The 14,269-nt window shown below is 39.3% G+C and overlaps 1 protein-coding gene across 2 annotated transcripts in view; it reads left to right on the forward strand.

Moving 5' to 3' along the window:
- Osbp (oxysterol binding protein) overlaps window positions 1-12,158 on the forward strand; it is a 261,125-nt gene extending 248,967 nt beyond the window's left edge. For both annotated transcript variants that reach the window (XM_076188974.1, XM_076188975.1), the window contains 4 exons: window positions 1,304-1,473; window positions 3,156-3,325; window positions 7,137-7,357; window positions 11,448-12,158. In XM_076188974.1, the coding sequence (XP_076045089.1) occupies window positions 1,304-1,473; window positions 3,156-3,325; window positions 7,137-7,357; window positions 11,448-11,590 (704 nt within the window). In that variant the 3' untranslated portion in view covers window positions 11,591-12,158. The remainder of the gene's footprint in view (window positions 1-1,303; window positions 1,474-3,155; window positions 3,326-7,136; window positions 7,358-11,447) is intronic.
- The last annotated feature ends 2,111 nt before the right edge of the window (window positions 12,159-14,269 follow it).

Below are 14,269 nucleotides of genomic sequence, written 5' to 3' on the forward strand. Positions count from 1 at the left end.
GTGAGAGGGAAGGGCGAGTGTGAATTTGGGAATGTAAGTGGGAGGTTCGCAGGAGTGAAGAGAGGGCGAGGGTGAGAAGGGGTGGCTATACTAGTAAGTGAAGAGATAGGTAAATGTGTAGTGGAGTGGAAGGAGGTTTCCTCAAGGATATTGTGGATGAAGGTGAAACTGGGAAAGATGTGTAGGAGTGAACAAACATGTGCCAAAGACTAAAGAAACAAAAACAGGGACTGGTTTAACAAAAAATGTGAGATTGCAAATAAGGCCAGGGATGGTTTGGAAAAATGGAGAAAGAAAAGAAGCAATAAAACAAAATAATCTTACAAACTAGGAATGACCATACCAGAACTCACAGGAAGAAAGCAATTTTGAAAGGGTAGTAGGAAAATGCAAAAATGAACTAAAACTGTTTTACAGGTTCATAAATGGTAAACTGAAACACAGGGGAAAAGATCACCAAGAAGAGGCCTCAGCTGAGGCAGAAATAATGAATGAAGGTTTCCAATCCGTTGTGAGATGAGGTGTCTGAGAGGTATGGTAGGGGCTACAAGGTTGGATAGAGTGAGAAATGAAAAAAGTGACGAGGAGAGCTGGGGTGGAAAGCAAGTTGGCAGATAGGGTTGATGAAAGGTTATTGGGAAGAAATATTAGTAAAATAGGTATTGGAAACAGAGGTGGAGGGAGTGAACTTGAAGGGATGACCAAGGGTGAGATGGATGGATGGGGTGAAAAGGGCTTTGAGCAAGAGGGGTATATCATTTGAGCAAGGAAGAGAGAAGGCAAGGAATAGGGGTGATTGAAGAATGGTTGTGTATGGATGATATTTTGATGTAGGCAGAAGGGATTTCTCCCCCATTTTCTCACATTTCTATGTCAGGCAAGGGAGAGGGCAGGAGATGAGGGAAGTGGAATGGTTGGGTGTGGATATTTTGATGCAGCCTAAAGGGATTTCTCATCCATCTCTAATTTCCTCACGAGGGGAGGGAGAAGGGGGTTGCTGTTAAGCTAAGAGGGCTTGGTGTGGATGTGCTGTGTCTTACTGCATTGCTTTGGACCCAGGCAATGGGCAGGAGACAGGGATGACCCTTCATCCACAAGGAGCTAAGATGAGAGGGAAACGAGTGGTGTATGGAAGTGGAATGGGTGGGAGTGTGTGGATGTCTTTGACTTGGCTACCTCCCTTGTAAGGCAGAAGGATAGATAGGAACGCAAGGCAACAATTGTTGTTTTTATCAAGGAATATAGTAAGACATAAAACAAACATTTCCTTCACTCATTTTCTCATACAAACTCCCATTTACAGGTAACCATTACACTTGGAGGAAAGTGTCAACCACAGTACACAACATGATTGTTGGCAAACTTTGGCTTGACAACCATGGGGAAATGGAGATTGTGAATCATAAAACAGGAGATAAATGTTGCCTAAAATTTATTCCATACTCTTATTTTTCAAGAGAAATTCCAAAAAAGGTAAGTAGATCTGATTTTATTGCTCATATTTATCATATATATTCACTTGAGGAAAGTGACTGCCAATACAGTTATTCATAAGTATGTTTTTTATGGGAATTGAAGTTACCTAAAGAACAGGTAATTTTGCATTTCTTCAGTTATTCAAAATTATATTTCTACAGAAAATCTTTGGGAATCATGTCCCTCCTACAAAAGTCGAGAATACCTGACTTGCTCAACTAACAATAAGGATCTAACAAAAAATGTACAAGTGGGTGATAGTCTAGGCACTATTGATCATCAAGAAATAAGATTTGATAATAGACGAGAAGAATTTAATGGTATGAATAACATTTTAGTACCTGACTTCAGGAGAGCTAATTTTGAAAAGCTGAGGAAATATTTAGGACAATTGGTCATATAAGAGACCAGTCCCAGGGCCCAGTTTTCAGTCTCTTGTTGTTCATTATGTATATAGATAACTTGGACAGTTGGATTATGTGATGTTAATAAGTTTCCAGATGACACTTGAATAGAGCGTGAAATTAGGTCGGGAAGATACTGTGATAATGCGGGAAGATCTTAAATTGTTCACATGGTCATTCAGATGGCAAATGAACTTCAGTATCTAAAAATGCAGTGTGTTAAACATAGTTTTACACAACCCAGAAAGCATATATAGCATGGATAACACCTTTGTAGAGAAAACTGAATGTGAGAGAGACTTTGGAGTGCTAGTGAGTCCTGACCTTAAATCCAGGAAACAGTGCATTAGCACCAGGAATAGAGTAACAGAGCATTAGGTTTCATTGCTAGGACAATTACAAATAAAAGTGCAGAGGCAGTTATCAAACTCTATTTGGTATTAGTCACCTTGACTATGCAGTGCAGTTTTAGTCTCCATCCTATATAATAGATATTAATTCACTAGAATCAGTACAGAGGAGAAAAACCAAAATGATAAATGGTCTCAGAAATTTACCTTTCGAGGACAGGCTTAGGCACCTTAATTTACTAAGGGTGATGCAGACAAAATCATCATATTAAGACAACAGGGCAGGACTCACAGTAATGGATTTAGATTGGACAAATTTAGATTTAAGGAGGAAATAGCAAGAAATTGTTTACCAGTAGAGTGGTTAATGAATGGAATAGGCTTAATAACCATGTAGTGAGCACCTAAACAATTGGTTGTTTTAAAAGAAGATTGGATAACTTTATGGATGTGGATGTTGTATGGTAATGGACATGGAACTGCCTAATGTGGGCCTTATGGTTCCTTGCAGCCTCATTCTTATGTTATGCTTTGCACTGGGAGAGTTCATCTTGAGTTAGAAATAATTTATTCTATAACTTATATTAACATTGCACACCTCTAGTTAGGGTTACAGGTGGCATTGTTCAATGGAGGAGTAGATGTGGAAATAGATTATAAGGTAAAGTAAGGAAATACCTGGGTGGGAAAGAAAATATAATGAAGTCATGAAAAGTATAATGAAAAATATGTAGAGACAGTCACCAATAGGCACACCAAATGGACAAAGTTCAATCACTTTGCACAATTTTATACTGCTTGCTTTATTAATGATTACACAAAATGCTTGTAAGTCAGTGACTACCAGTATTGAAATTGAAATAGTTTTATGAAATTTATTTTTGTTATATTGTTTTATATTCTTAATTATATACCCTTTCAACAGGTAACGGGTTATGTTATGGATGCAGAAGGAACATTTAAATGGTTCATTACTGGAACATGGGATGATAAGTTGGAAGCATGTAAGGTTATTTCACAGTCACAGAGGTCTGGTGGCAAGCCTGTGTATGAAACTGGACCACCAAAAGTACTTTGGAGGAGAACACCTATAATGTAAGCATTTCTGAGATATGTATAGTAGAACTAAGTTGTCATGTAAATGTCTTGTTAGATCAAAGTCTGTGAGTATTTCACTTGGGCCTGTGTACATGACACCAGTATGCCTTCCTCAGAATTTATTCAGGAGATGCTTTACTGTTTGTGTTCAGCAATTTTGATTTTATTTTCAGTTATTTAGATTTCATCCTTATGTAGAAATAGTAAGGAAGTTCATGTAAATGTGAATAAGGTTCAAAAGTGTGCACATTGAAAAAGGAATGCCATAGGATTGGAACAATACAATGTATGTACAATTTTCTCTCCTCTCACACACACACAAATTATGTAAGACAAGATGTGTTTTTACTTGTCCTATGACTCATAAGAGAGTAAGAGAGGAGGAGTTTGAGTGTATTTACCTAGTATTTTATGGGGAGGGTGGAGGGGGTGTGGAGTGTATTTAGGGATGGAATGGGTGGGAATGATTTTATGCCATTTCCTTTTTGGCTACCTCCCTTGTAAGGGGGAAAAAGCCTTGGTATATGTATGTATTTTATGGGGCGAGAGCTATGCTCATAGTGAACTGTTTTTGTATCTCTCCGCATCCAATTTGTTATTAAAATCATGTATAGTTTTGGCACTCTGTTTCTCTGTTTAGTTTGTTCTAGACATCAATCACTCTATGTGGGAAGCTATTCTTTTTCAGGTCTTTTCTGTAACTGTCCTTCTTTAGCTTCTTTTCGTGTCCTCATGTTTCTCTTCTGTCCCATTTTAATAAGTCGTCTCTATCGAGAATTTCCATCCCTTTCATAATTCTGTAAATGGTCAACAAATTACCTCTTTCTCTTCTCTGTTCCAGCGTTGATAGATGTAATTTCTTCAATCTTTGTTCGTATTTCAAATTTGATAGTGTGTTTGAGATGAGGTGCCTGAGAGGTATGATAAGGGTTACTAGGCTGGATAGAGTGAGAAGTGAGGAGCTGAGGAGAACAGAGGTGGAAAGGGAGTTAGGAGAGGGTTGATGAAAGAGTATTGGGATGGTTTGGACACATGGAAAGAATGAGTGAAGAAAGACTAGTAAAAAAAGTGTGGAAGGCAGAGGTGGAAGAAGTGAACATAAGGGGTCAACCTAGGATGAGATGGATGGATGGGGTAAAAAGGGCATTGGGAAAGAGGGGAATGTCTGTTGGGGAAGGATGGGAGAGGACAGAAGATAGGGGTGAATGGAGAATGGTTGTGTATGGATGATGCTGTGATGCATGAGGGAGAGTGAGTGTGGGAGGTGGGGTGAGTATGTGTGAGAAATAAATTGACGCAGCCTGAAGGGATTTCTCTTTGTTTTCTCCTTTTCTGCATGAGGGGATGAAGAGGGGGGGGGGTCGCTGATTTAATGAAGCAGCCTTGCTGTGGATGTGCTGTGTCTTGCAACACTGTTTGTGACTCAGGGCAGTGGACAAGATGCAGGGATGACCCATCATCCAGGAGGTGCCAAGATAAGAAGGAAGGAAGAGGGTGGAGGGTAGGGGAGTATGTAGGGGATGGAATGGGTGGGAGTGTTTTATTATGCCTTTGTTTTTTGGGTACCTCCCTTGTAAAGGGGAAAAAGTCTTTAGTATATGTATGACTCAATGATAAGTAAATATCCAGGTGAGTTTTACAGGACTTGACAGCCTCTCAGTCAATCCATTGCCCCTGGTCCCTCTTGCAGACACCTGTGGCCTCCAAGAAACTGGCAACAGCCTCTGGTTTTAGTGCTTGGCCAAGCTGTTCTGTGGAGGGGAAAGGATACACATGGAGGATGCCTTTGTCTATTTTATGCTTGGGTGTGGGAGCAGGGTAAAAAACAAGGGCTCACCTGATGATGGAGCATAGTGCAATGAGGATGTGGGTATTGAGACCATGTGGTTGTTTCTGGGTGAGCAAGTGAGGGTGAGACACAAAAGTGAAGGGTTGAGTGAGAGTACATTGCATGGGTCGTGGATTTGTATTTACCTAATTATAGTTTACAAGGAACAATGCTTGTTGGATCCTGTTTCCTAATTTCCAGTTTTTATCATACCAAGCCTAAGATTCCAGTACAATTCCACCCTAATCTGTATCCTTGATTTCCAATTATCATATTTAAATTTGACCTCAGCATTCCCATAATTGAGTCTCCCTTCCCTGTGTGATTCATTACTTGGCTCTATTTCCTCATCCTCCAGCCAAAATTGAATTGTTACATGGTCACTTTTTCCTATGGGGCATAGGTAGTTCAATGAGCTGATGATGTCTTGTTCTTTGGTTAATAGTAGATCTATTCTTGTGGAAATGTCATCAAATCTTACGCGGGTCAATTCACTGAGTCATTGTTCTCTCCATTGCTATATTTAACAGGGTATTTCCCAAGGAATATGATTTGCCACTTGCTTCCCCCCATCCCCCCCAGTTGACCTCATTGCAACTAAAATCTCCAAGAAGGACTGAATTGCTACTTTGCTTAATAGTTTTCTTTAGGAGAAGAGATGTGTCCAGTAGCATTTCTTGATATTAAGCTTTATTCCTAGCTCTTGTCTTGGGGGAGACAAATGGCACCATGAAGTCTCTTTTATTGTGCTCTTTAGTTCTAATTTTCAGGTGGATTGCTTTAGTCTTGCCCTCACTCAGATTTGCTTCTTCCACCTGTATGTCACTTCTCATCCATTTTACCTTCTCTGTCTCTTCTCCAGGAGGTGTATCTATTGTTCTCCAACTCTAGATCAAATTGTATTGGGAGTTTGGTCTCCACAAAACACAAAATAAGCTCACTTTTTCCTCAAGTTGTTGTTCATCTCCAACCTGGCTGATAATAGACCATCTACATTAGCATAGGCTACTTTGACTTTGAATTTTGCCCACCTGTATCTTTTTAGAAACCATTTCCTCACATCCTGATTAATAGTTAAAAAAAAAAAAGCTGTTGTATATCATCTATCCTCGTTTGATTTTTTATTTTAGCTTTCCGTTAGATCTTCCTTGTCATTACAGGTTCCTCTTCATTTGCATCTTTACTTTTTTTTTTTTTTTTTTTTTACCTATTGCACTAACTTCCAAGACTTGCTAATTACTTCATTTACTCTAGCTTGTGGCTTGAATTTTATTTTCATTGGATGCATGCCATTCCTCTTGCGCTGACCTAATCTAAACATGTTATCACTCTGGGCTGTTACATCAGTCATTTCCCAGAATCCTACAGGTAATTTCCCCTACCTTAAGTATCTCCTGTATCTCCTGGTGTAATTTCCATGAGGTATTTATCAAATTATAGTATACAGGAAAGGAGCAATGCTTGTTGGGTCCTGTCTCCTATTCTCTAATTTTCTAATATACTAAACTCAAATTCATGTACAGTTCCAACTATCCAATTATCATACTTAGACTTGAACTTGTGGGGGGTAAGGTAGTATGTGTGAGAAAAAAATGACGCAACCCGAAGGGATTTCTCCCTGTCTTCTCCTTTTCTGCATGAGGGGATGGAGTGGGGGGGTTGCCGATTTAATGAAGCAGCCTTGCTGTGGATGTGCTGTGTCTTGTGACACTGCTTCTGACCCAGAGCAGTGGACAAGATGCAGGGATGACCCGTCATCCAGGAGGTGCCAAGAGGGAGGGTAGAGGGGAGTGGAGTGTATTTAGGGATGGAATGGGTGGGAATGATTTTTATGCCTTTTTCATTTTGGCTACCTCCCTTGTAAGGGGGAAAGAGCCTTTGGTATGTATATTTATGTATGTATCATGTGATGATAATTTTGTAATTTGTTTTACTCTCATTGGGTAGGAAGTGTTAACCATTTATTTCTTATTATAACAGTGCTGATTCAGAAAGATACTATAACTTCTCTGAACTGGCCTGCCAACTTAATGAACAGGAAGAGAATGTAGCTCCAACAGATTCAAGAACTCGTCCAGATCAGCGACTCATGGAAGAAGGCAGATGGGATGAGGCAAATGATGAGAAGCTTAGGTTAGAAGAGAAACAGAGAGCAACACGTAGGAAAAGGGAGTCAGAAGCAGAGGCAGCTGCTACAGAAGGTATGCTTGTGACAATTTGAATGTTAAGAAATCCATAAATCCAGTGGCCAGTAATGGTCATTGCCCCATTAGAAAATGAAAAAAAAAAAAAAAAAAAAAAAAAAAAAAAAAAAAAAAAAAAAAAAAAAAAAAAAAAAAAAATCCTATTGGGCCATGGTAATCTATCAGTTCTATCACCTCAGGCTCTCTTGTTAGAATTAGGTCCAGACTTGTGGGTTTATCATCTCTGCATCTCTTTGGTTCTATTTCACTCAGGGCTATATATATGTATTTCTCTATAGTAATATATTGCCCCAATATTCTTCACTCTCTGTCTTCCATTCCTCCTAAATTACCCCCCCACAGTTGAAGTTGCACATAAAAGTAATATTTCCAGTTTTCTTTGTACATACATATACCAAGGCTTTTTCCCCCTTACAAGGGAGGTAGCCAAAAAGGAAAAGGCATAAAATCATTCCCACCCATTCCATCCCTGAATACACTCCACACCCCTCCACCCTCCCTCTTATCTTAGCACCTCCTGGATGACGGGGTGTCATCCCTGCACCTTGTCCACTGCCCTGGGTCAGAAGCAGTGTTGCAAGACACAGCACATCCACAGCAAGGCAACCTCCCCTCTCCGTCCCCCCCTGCATAAAAGGAGAAGACGGGGAGAAATCCCTTCGGGCTGTGTCAAATTTTGCTCACACATACTACCTCACCCCCCATCCCCCGCTCATTCCACCTCATGCATCACATCATCCATATACAACCATTCTCCAATTACCCCTATCTTCTGTCCTCTCCCATCCTTCCTCAACATACATTCCCCTCTTCCCCAAAGCCCCCTTCACCCCATCCATCCACCTCATCCTAGGACACCCCTTCATGTTCACTCCCTCCACATCTGACTTCCATACCTCTTTTACTAGTCTTTCTTCACTCATTCTTTCCATGTGTCCAAACCATCCCAATACTCTTTCATCAACCCTATCTCCCAACTCCCTTTCCACCCCTCTTCTCCTCCTCACCTCCTCATTTCTCACTCTATCTAGCCTAGTAACCCCCATCATACTTCTCAGACACCTCATCTCAAACACATTCAAACTCCTTCTCTCTTCCTCTCTTATGTTCCATGTTTCTGCCCCATACAGTTCTGTTGGCACAATCACTACTTCATACAGTCTCCTCTTAGCATCCATTCCCAAATGTCTATTCCTCATTACACTTTTTAATCCACCAAGGCATTTACTTGCTTCTCTCAATCTACATTCTACCTCCACCTTCACTCCACCTTTTCCTGCCACATTTGCACCCAAGTATCTAAAACTATCCACTTCCTCCAGTCGCTCTCCCTTAATGCTCACTTCCAGTCTACTGCCACTTTCACCCCTTGTACATCTCATCACCTTACTTTTACCCACATATATCTTTAGCTTTCTTCTATCACATACTCTCCCAAACTCTGTCACCAACTTCTTCAATCCCTCCTCTGATCCTGCCACAAGCGCAGTGTCGTCCGCAAACAACAGCTGGCTCACCTCCCACTTTTCTCCATTTTCTTTAACCATCTCCAATCCCTGACCCACTACCCTTGCATTTACCTCTTGCACTACCTCATCCATGTATAAGTTGAACAGCCAGGGCGACATAACGCATCCTTGACGAAGTCCCACCTTTACCTTGAACCACTCACTCTCTCCATTTCTAATCCTGACACAAGCTCTACTGCTCTCATAAAAACTCTTGACAGCTCCTAGAAGCTTACCTCCTATCCCGTATATCCGCAAAACCTCCCACAGTGCCTTTCTGTCTACCCTGTCATAAGCCTTTTCCAGATCCATAAAAGCCCAAAATACATCCTTCTCCTTTCCTATAGCTTTCTCACATATCTGTCTTACCACAAAAATCTGATCTACACAACCTCTACCCATCCTAAATCCACACTGTTCCTCACCAATTACTCCCTCTGTTCCTCTCCTAATCCTCTCAATCAAGATCCTCCCATACGCCTTCCCAACTACACTTAACAGACCAACAGACCATTTACACCATGAAACAAAAGTCCTCAAAGTCAAGGACCACCTCGACATGAGAGGCACACAAACACTTGCTGCAGCCACCACAAACACATCATACCTGCTACACTACATAGCAGAACACCCACACACACCAAGAAACATTAAAACAACACCCAAAGACCTTTATTACGCACAAATACTCTCTTCTCTTCCTCCACAACCACCAAATACCAGCCTCCGGAAACATATTCATAATCATATCACTCACCGCTCCATTAACACACTGAAAGACAACACACTGCTGCATGCCAGACCCCTTGATATCCACCCTTCTGAATCCTCTCTCCCACGAAAGGACAGAGTCCACTTGGCCAGACTGCGGTGTGGCCACCACCCAGCACTTCAAAGCTACCAAAAGAGGCTGGATGACCGCATTGTGAACAGTTGCCCAGGATGTAACACTTCACCCCATACCATACAACACATAATGGAAGACTGCATTATACACAATCATGCACGCAAACAACACAACATACACTCTATAAAGGATTTGTGGGAAAACCCAGTTTCGGCTGTAGCATTCCTTGGGGAGACGGGACTGCTCGGACAGACAGTCTAGGGAATGACAACAACAACTACACTTAACAAGCTAATCCCTCTAAAACTACTACATTCACACTTGTCCCCTTTTCTCTTGTAAAGTGGAATTATACAGGCACTCCTCCAGTCCTCCGGCACTCTACCCTCTCTCCAGCAAACATTAAATAACCTCACCAGCTAGTCCACCATCACTGTACCTCCTTTTTTTAGACATTCTGCATGGTATCCATCCAGACCAGGTGCCTTACCTGCTTTCATCATCTTAACAACTGCCTTCACTTGATCCTTCCTTATTTCTCCTCCATTTTCCTCACTCATCACTGTCATTTTCTAAGCATTTCCCACTGCAGCTATCTTTCCCTCCCCATCCTCCTTCACATTTAGCAACTCCCTAAAATACTCTGCCCATCTTCCCCTTACTGCCTTCTCTTCCATTATCATCTCTCCATCTGCACCTTTTACCTTTTCTTCTCTACTTGATTCGCCTCCTCTACCTCTCTTAATTTCTTTCCAAAACATCTTTTTATTACTTTAAAATTTTTCTGTCATACTCATACCCCATTTCACATCTGCTCTCCTCTTTGCCTCCTTTACCTTTTGCTTTACTTCTCTTTTCTTTGTACCTCTCATATGACTCCCTCGTCCTATTTTGTAACCAATCTGAGAAAGCTCGCTTCTTCTCTTCTACAACCTTCTTTGTTTCTTCATCCCACCATTCACTACCCTTCCTTCTATATCCTCCTGTCCTTCTTGTTCCACACACCATCTTTGCACACTTTGTGACTCCCTCCTTGAACCATCCCCATTCCTCCTCTACACCTAGCTCTACTCTATCCTTCACTCCCTCCCACTCCTCCTTCAGCTTCTTTTTGTACTCCTTCTCCTTTTCCTTTTCATTTAAAGAATTCACTCTAAGCACCTCCCTAACTTTTGTCCATTTCCTCTTTCTCCATCTATCCTCCACTCTCAACTTACCTTCCACCAAAAAATGGTCTGATATTCCCCCACCCTCTCCCCTTAGCACATGTACATCCTTAACCCTTCTATCATAATCCTATTTACCACTACATAATCCATTAATGCTCTATCTATTTCCCTTCCCTCCACCACCCTCTCCCATGTGTAGTTATGCTTGACTTTCTTCCAAAACACTGTATTTGCTATCATCAACTCTCTCTCTAGACACATCTCCACCATCAACTCTCCACTACGATTTTTTCCTGGAACTCCACATTTCCCAACCACTCCATCAATTGGATCATTTCCTACCCTAGCATTAAGGTCTCCCAATACTAATACATTGACATTTCTCCCTAAATCCTCTATGCACTCATTTAAATCTATCCAAAAAGCCTCCCTTTCTTCTACGCTCTTCTCACTGCCAAGCCTATATGCACTTACACTTACACCTACACTTGGATTTAGTATTCTTTAAATATGATAATTGTTTAAGTGACATCTTTGAATTAATGATTAACTGTTATTTACAGGACGTGAATATCCAGCATATCAACCTACTTGGTTCCTGAAGGAGAAAGATGAGGAGACTGGTGGCCTTATCTACAAGTACAAGGGCGAGTATTGGGAGTGCAAAGAAAAACAGGATTGGAGCCGCTGCCCTGATATTTTCTAGTACCTCAGCCTTGATTAGAGAACACATTGCAACATTTCAAGTGGTGTGACTTGGTGACAAAATACTTCTGAGGGTTGAATATTGAATAATCTGTACTTGACAAAGGAATGAGTGTTGACATGTCTTTGCACTGATGGAATGATGACTGTGTAGAGTAGAAAGGGAATGTAGTGGCTGTTTCAAATGCTTTTTTATGATGATTTAATGAAAGTTGTGGTCATTGATGAAATTACTATTGAGGCTCAAATTATCGGGTGTTTTTGTTCAACCTCAAGACAACTGAACTTAACATGATGCATGTTACCAAGGATGAAATGACATACATTTGTATATTTCAAGAAATTTTTGAGACTGATGGCTGTTGCATCATTTATGTAATGGGTTTAAGATATCATTATCTATTTTATACACGTTTTTCAAGGCATTGTATATGTGATAATAGAAGAGTATGAAGGATATGATAATGATGGCTTCCACATGTTATAGGGACAATGAAAACAGCATGGAGGTCATAGTCAGCCTTTGCTCAAAGCTGGCATAATATATATGTATATATATATATATAAATATATAAATATATATGAAATGCTTACACATTTATATTCATATATATATATATTTATATATATGTACATATATATATATATGTACATATATATATATATATGTACATATATATATATGTACATATATATATATATATATATGTATATATATATGTATATATACACACATACATACATACATACATACATACATACACACAGTAATCCCTCCCATATTTGAACTGCCATCATATGAACAACCATCACCCAAACCTGATTTGTTCTTTGTATTCCACTTATATTCTTTCAGAATTGAAAATTTAACAGTAGTGGCAGAGTGAAGACTGGATGGAGGTGTGTATAATGCTTTTAAGCACACATCCAAGTACTCCACAAATCCAAAAACTGTGGCCCAATTAGTCCAGATATGGGAGGGACCATTGTGTGTGTGTGAGCATTTATATATTATATATATATATATATATATATATATATATATATATATATATATATATATATATATATATATACACACATGCATACATACATATATACAAAAACACACACACACGCACACACACACATATATACATGTATATATATATATGTACATTTTCTCGAGGGCAAACAAATTTGAAGGGTAAAGAAGATAAATTTTTTCTTATTTGTTTGTGTGTATTCTTTTTATGGTGCACAATTTTCTTGTTTTGATTGTTGATACATATATGTCTGAGGGTTTCAACATTGTTGATCTCCCTGGTTTCTTCTTCAAGATGATATGATGTGTATTAGGTGCTGGGTGTCTAATTTGTGTGGACTGTAGGGATCACTTTGAGTATTTATATGGTTTGGACATCACTGATTGGCTGCCTTAGGCCAATGGGGGAGCTTGGAGCAAGGTTATCTCTGGTTGTTTAGACCTCCCCCAGCAAGACTGCTTTCTTGCCATCACTGACCAGGTAGCAAAGCTTGAAGATCATCCACCTGCACATGATATTTGGCATGAATATGGAGGACTTCCAAGAATGGCAACCTGTGAGGATCTTACTCTCTATTATAATTGTGTTCTTGTTTAAGTCTTTTCTTGCTAGTGGTCAGTTGTGTGAAGTGGTGTAATGTGTCATAATAGACCCATTGTTTATGTGACAGGTTAAATATTGCTTAAGTTTTGTTGTTGTCTTTCCTATATATGTGTGATATTAAGACTCCACACTGATATTGGTAGATAATATGCTCTTGTAATGGTGATCAGGTGATGTTAGGTTGGTCATGTATAACCGAGTTTTCTTTTTTATCCTATATGTTGAGCAGGGTGTTGTTTGTAATACATTTTGAGCTAGATGTGAGGAGTTTAGACCTCACACATATGTTGGCAAGAAAACAAAGCTCACACAATGATTATCCTGTCACCTAAATAATGGTTCCATTAAGACACACACAACTGACCACTAACAGGAAAAGATATAGATATGAACATGGCAAAAATAGATAGAGAATGAGATACATTTAGGTTGCTGTTCTTGGAAACCCTCTATATTCAGACATTGGCAACCACTGAACACCTATTTAGGCAATCTCAATGCACAAAATAAAATTGTGCACTTTAATAAGAATACATACTAACAGGAAAAGATATTGACATGAACATGGCAATAATAGATAGAGAATGAGATACATTTAGGTTGCTGTTCTTGGAAACCCTCTATATTCAGACATTGGCAACTACTGAACATTTAGGCAATCTCAATGCACAAAATAAAATTGTGCACAATAATGAGAATACACACAGTAGAATAAGCAAAAATAAAGCCTCTTTAACCTTCAACCTTGTTTTCTTCAAGATTGTGTATATATATATATATATATATATATATATATATTATATATATGTGTGTGTGTGTGTATATGCACATGCATGTTCACACTATGCATGTGTGTGTACATATACACACACACACACACATTTGTGTTTATATATGTATGTATATATATGTTATATATATATAATATATATATATATATATATATAATATATAATGTATATATATACACACACATATATAAATATATATATATTTTTTTCTTATGATTTGTCTTGTTATTTTCTCTATTGTGTTCTGTTCAAGTTTATAGG

This window comes from Oratosquilla oratoria, chromosome 8, assembly GCF_046742065.1.
Source record: "Oratosquilla oratoria isolate Oo_2021 chromosome 8, ASM4674206v1, whole genome shotgun sequence".
NCBI lineage: Eukaryota > Metazoa > Arthropoda > Malacostraca > Stomatopoda > Squillidae > Oratosquilla > Oratosquilla oratoria.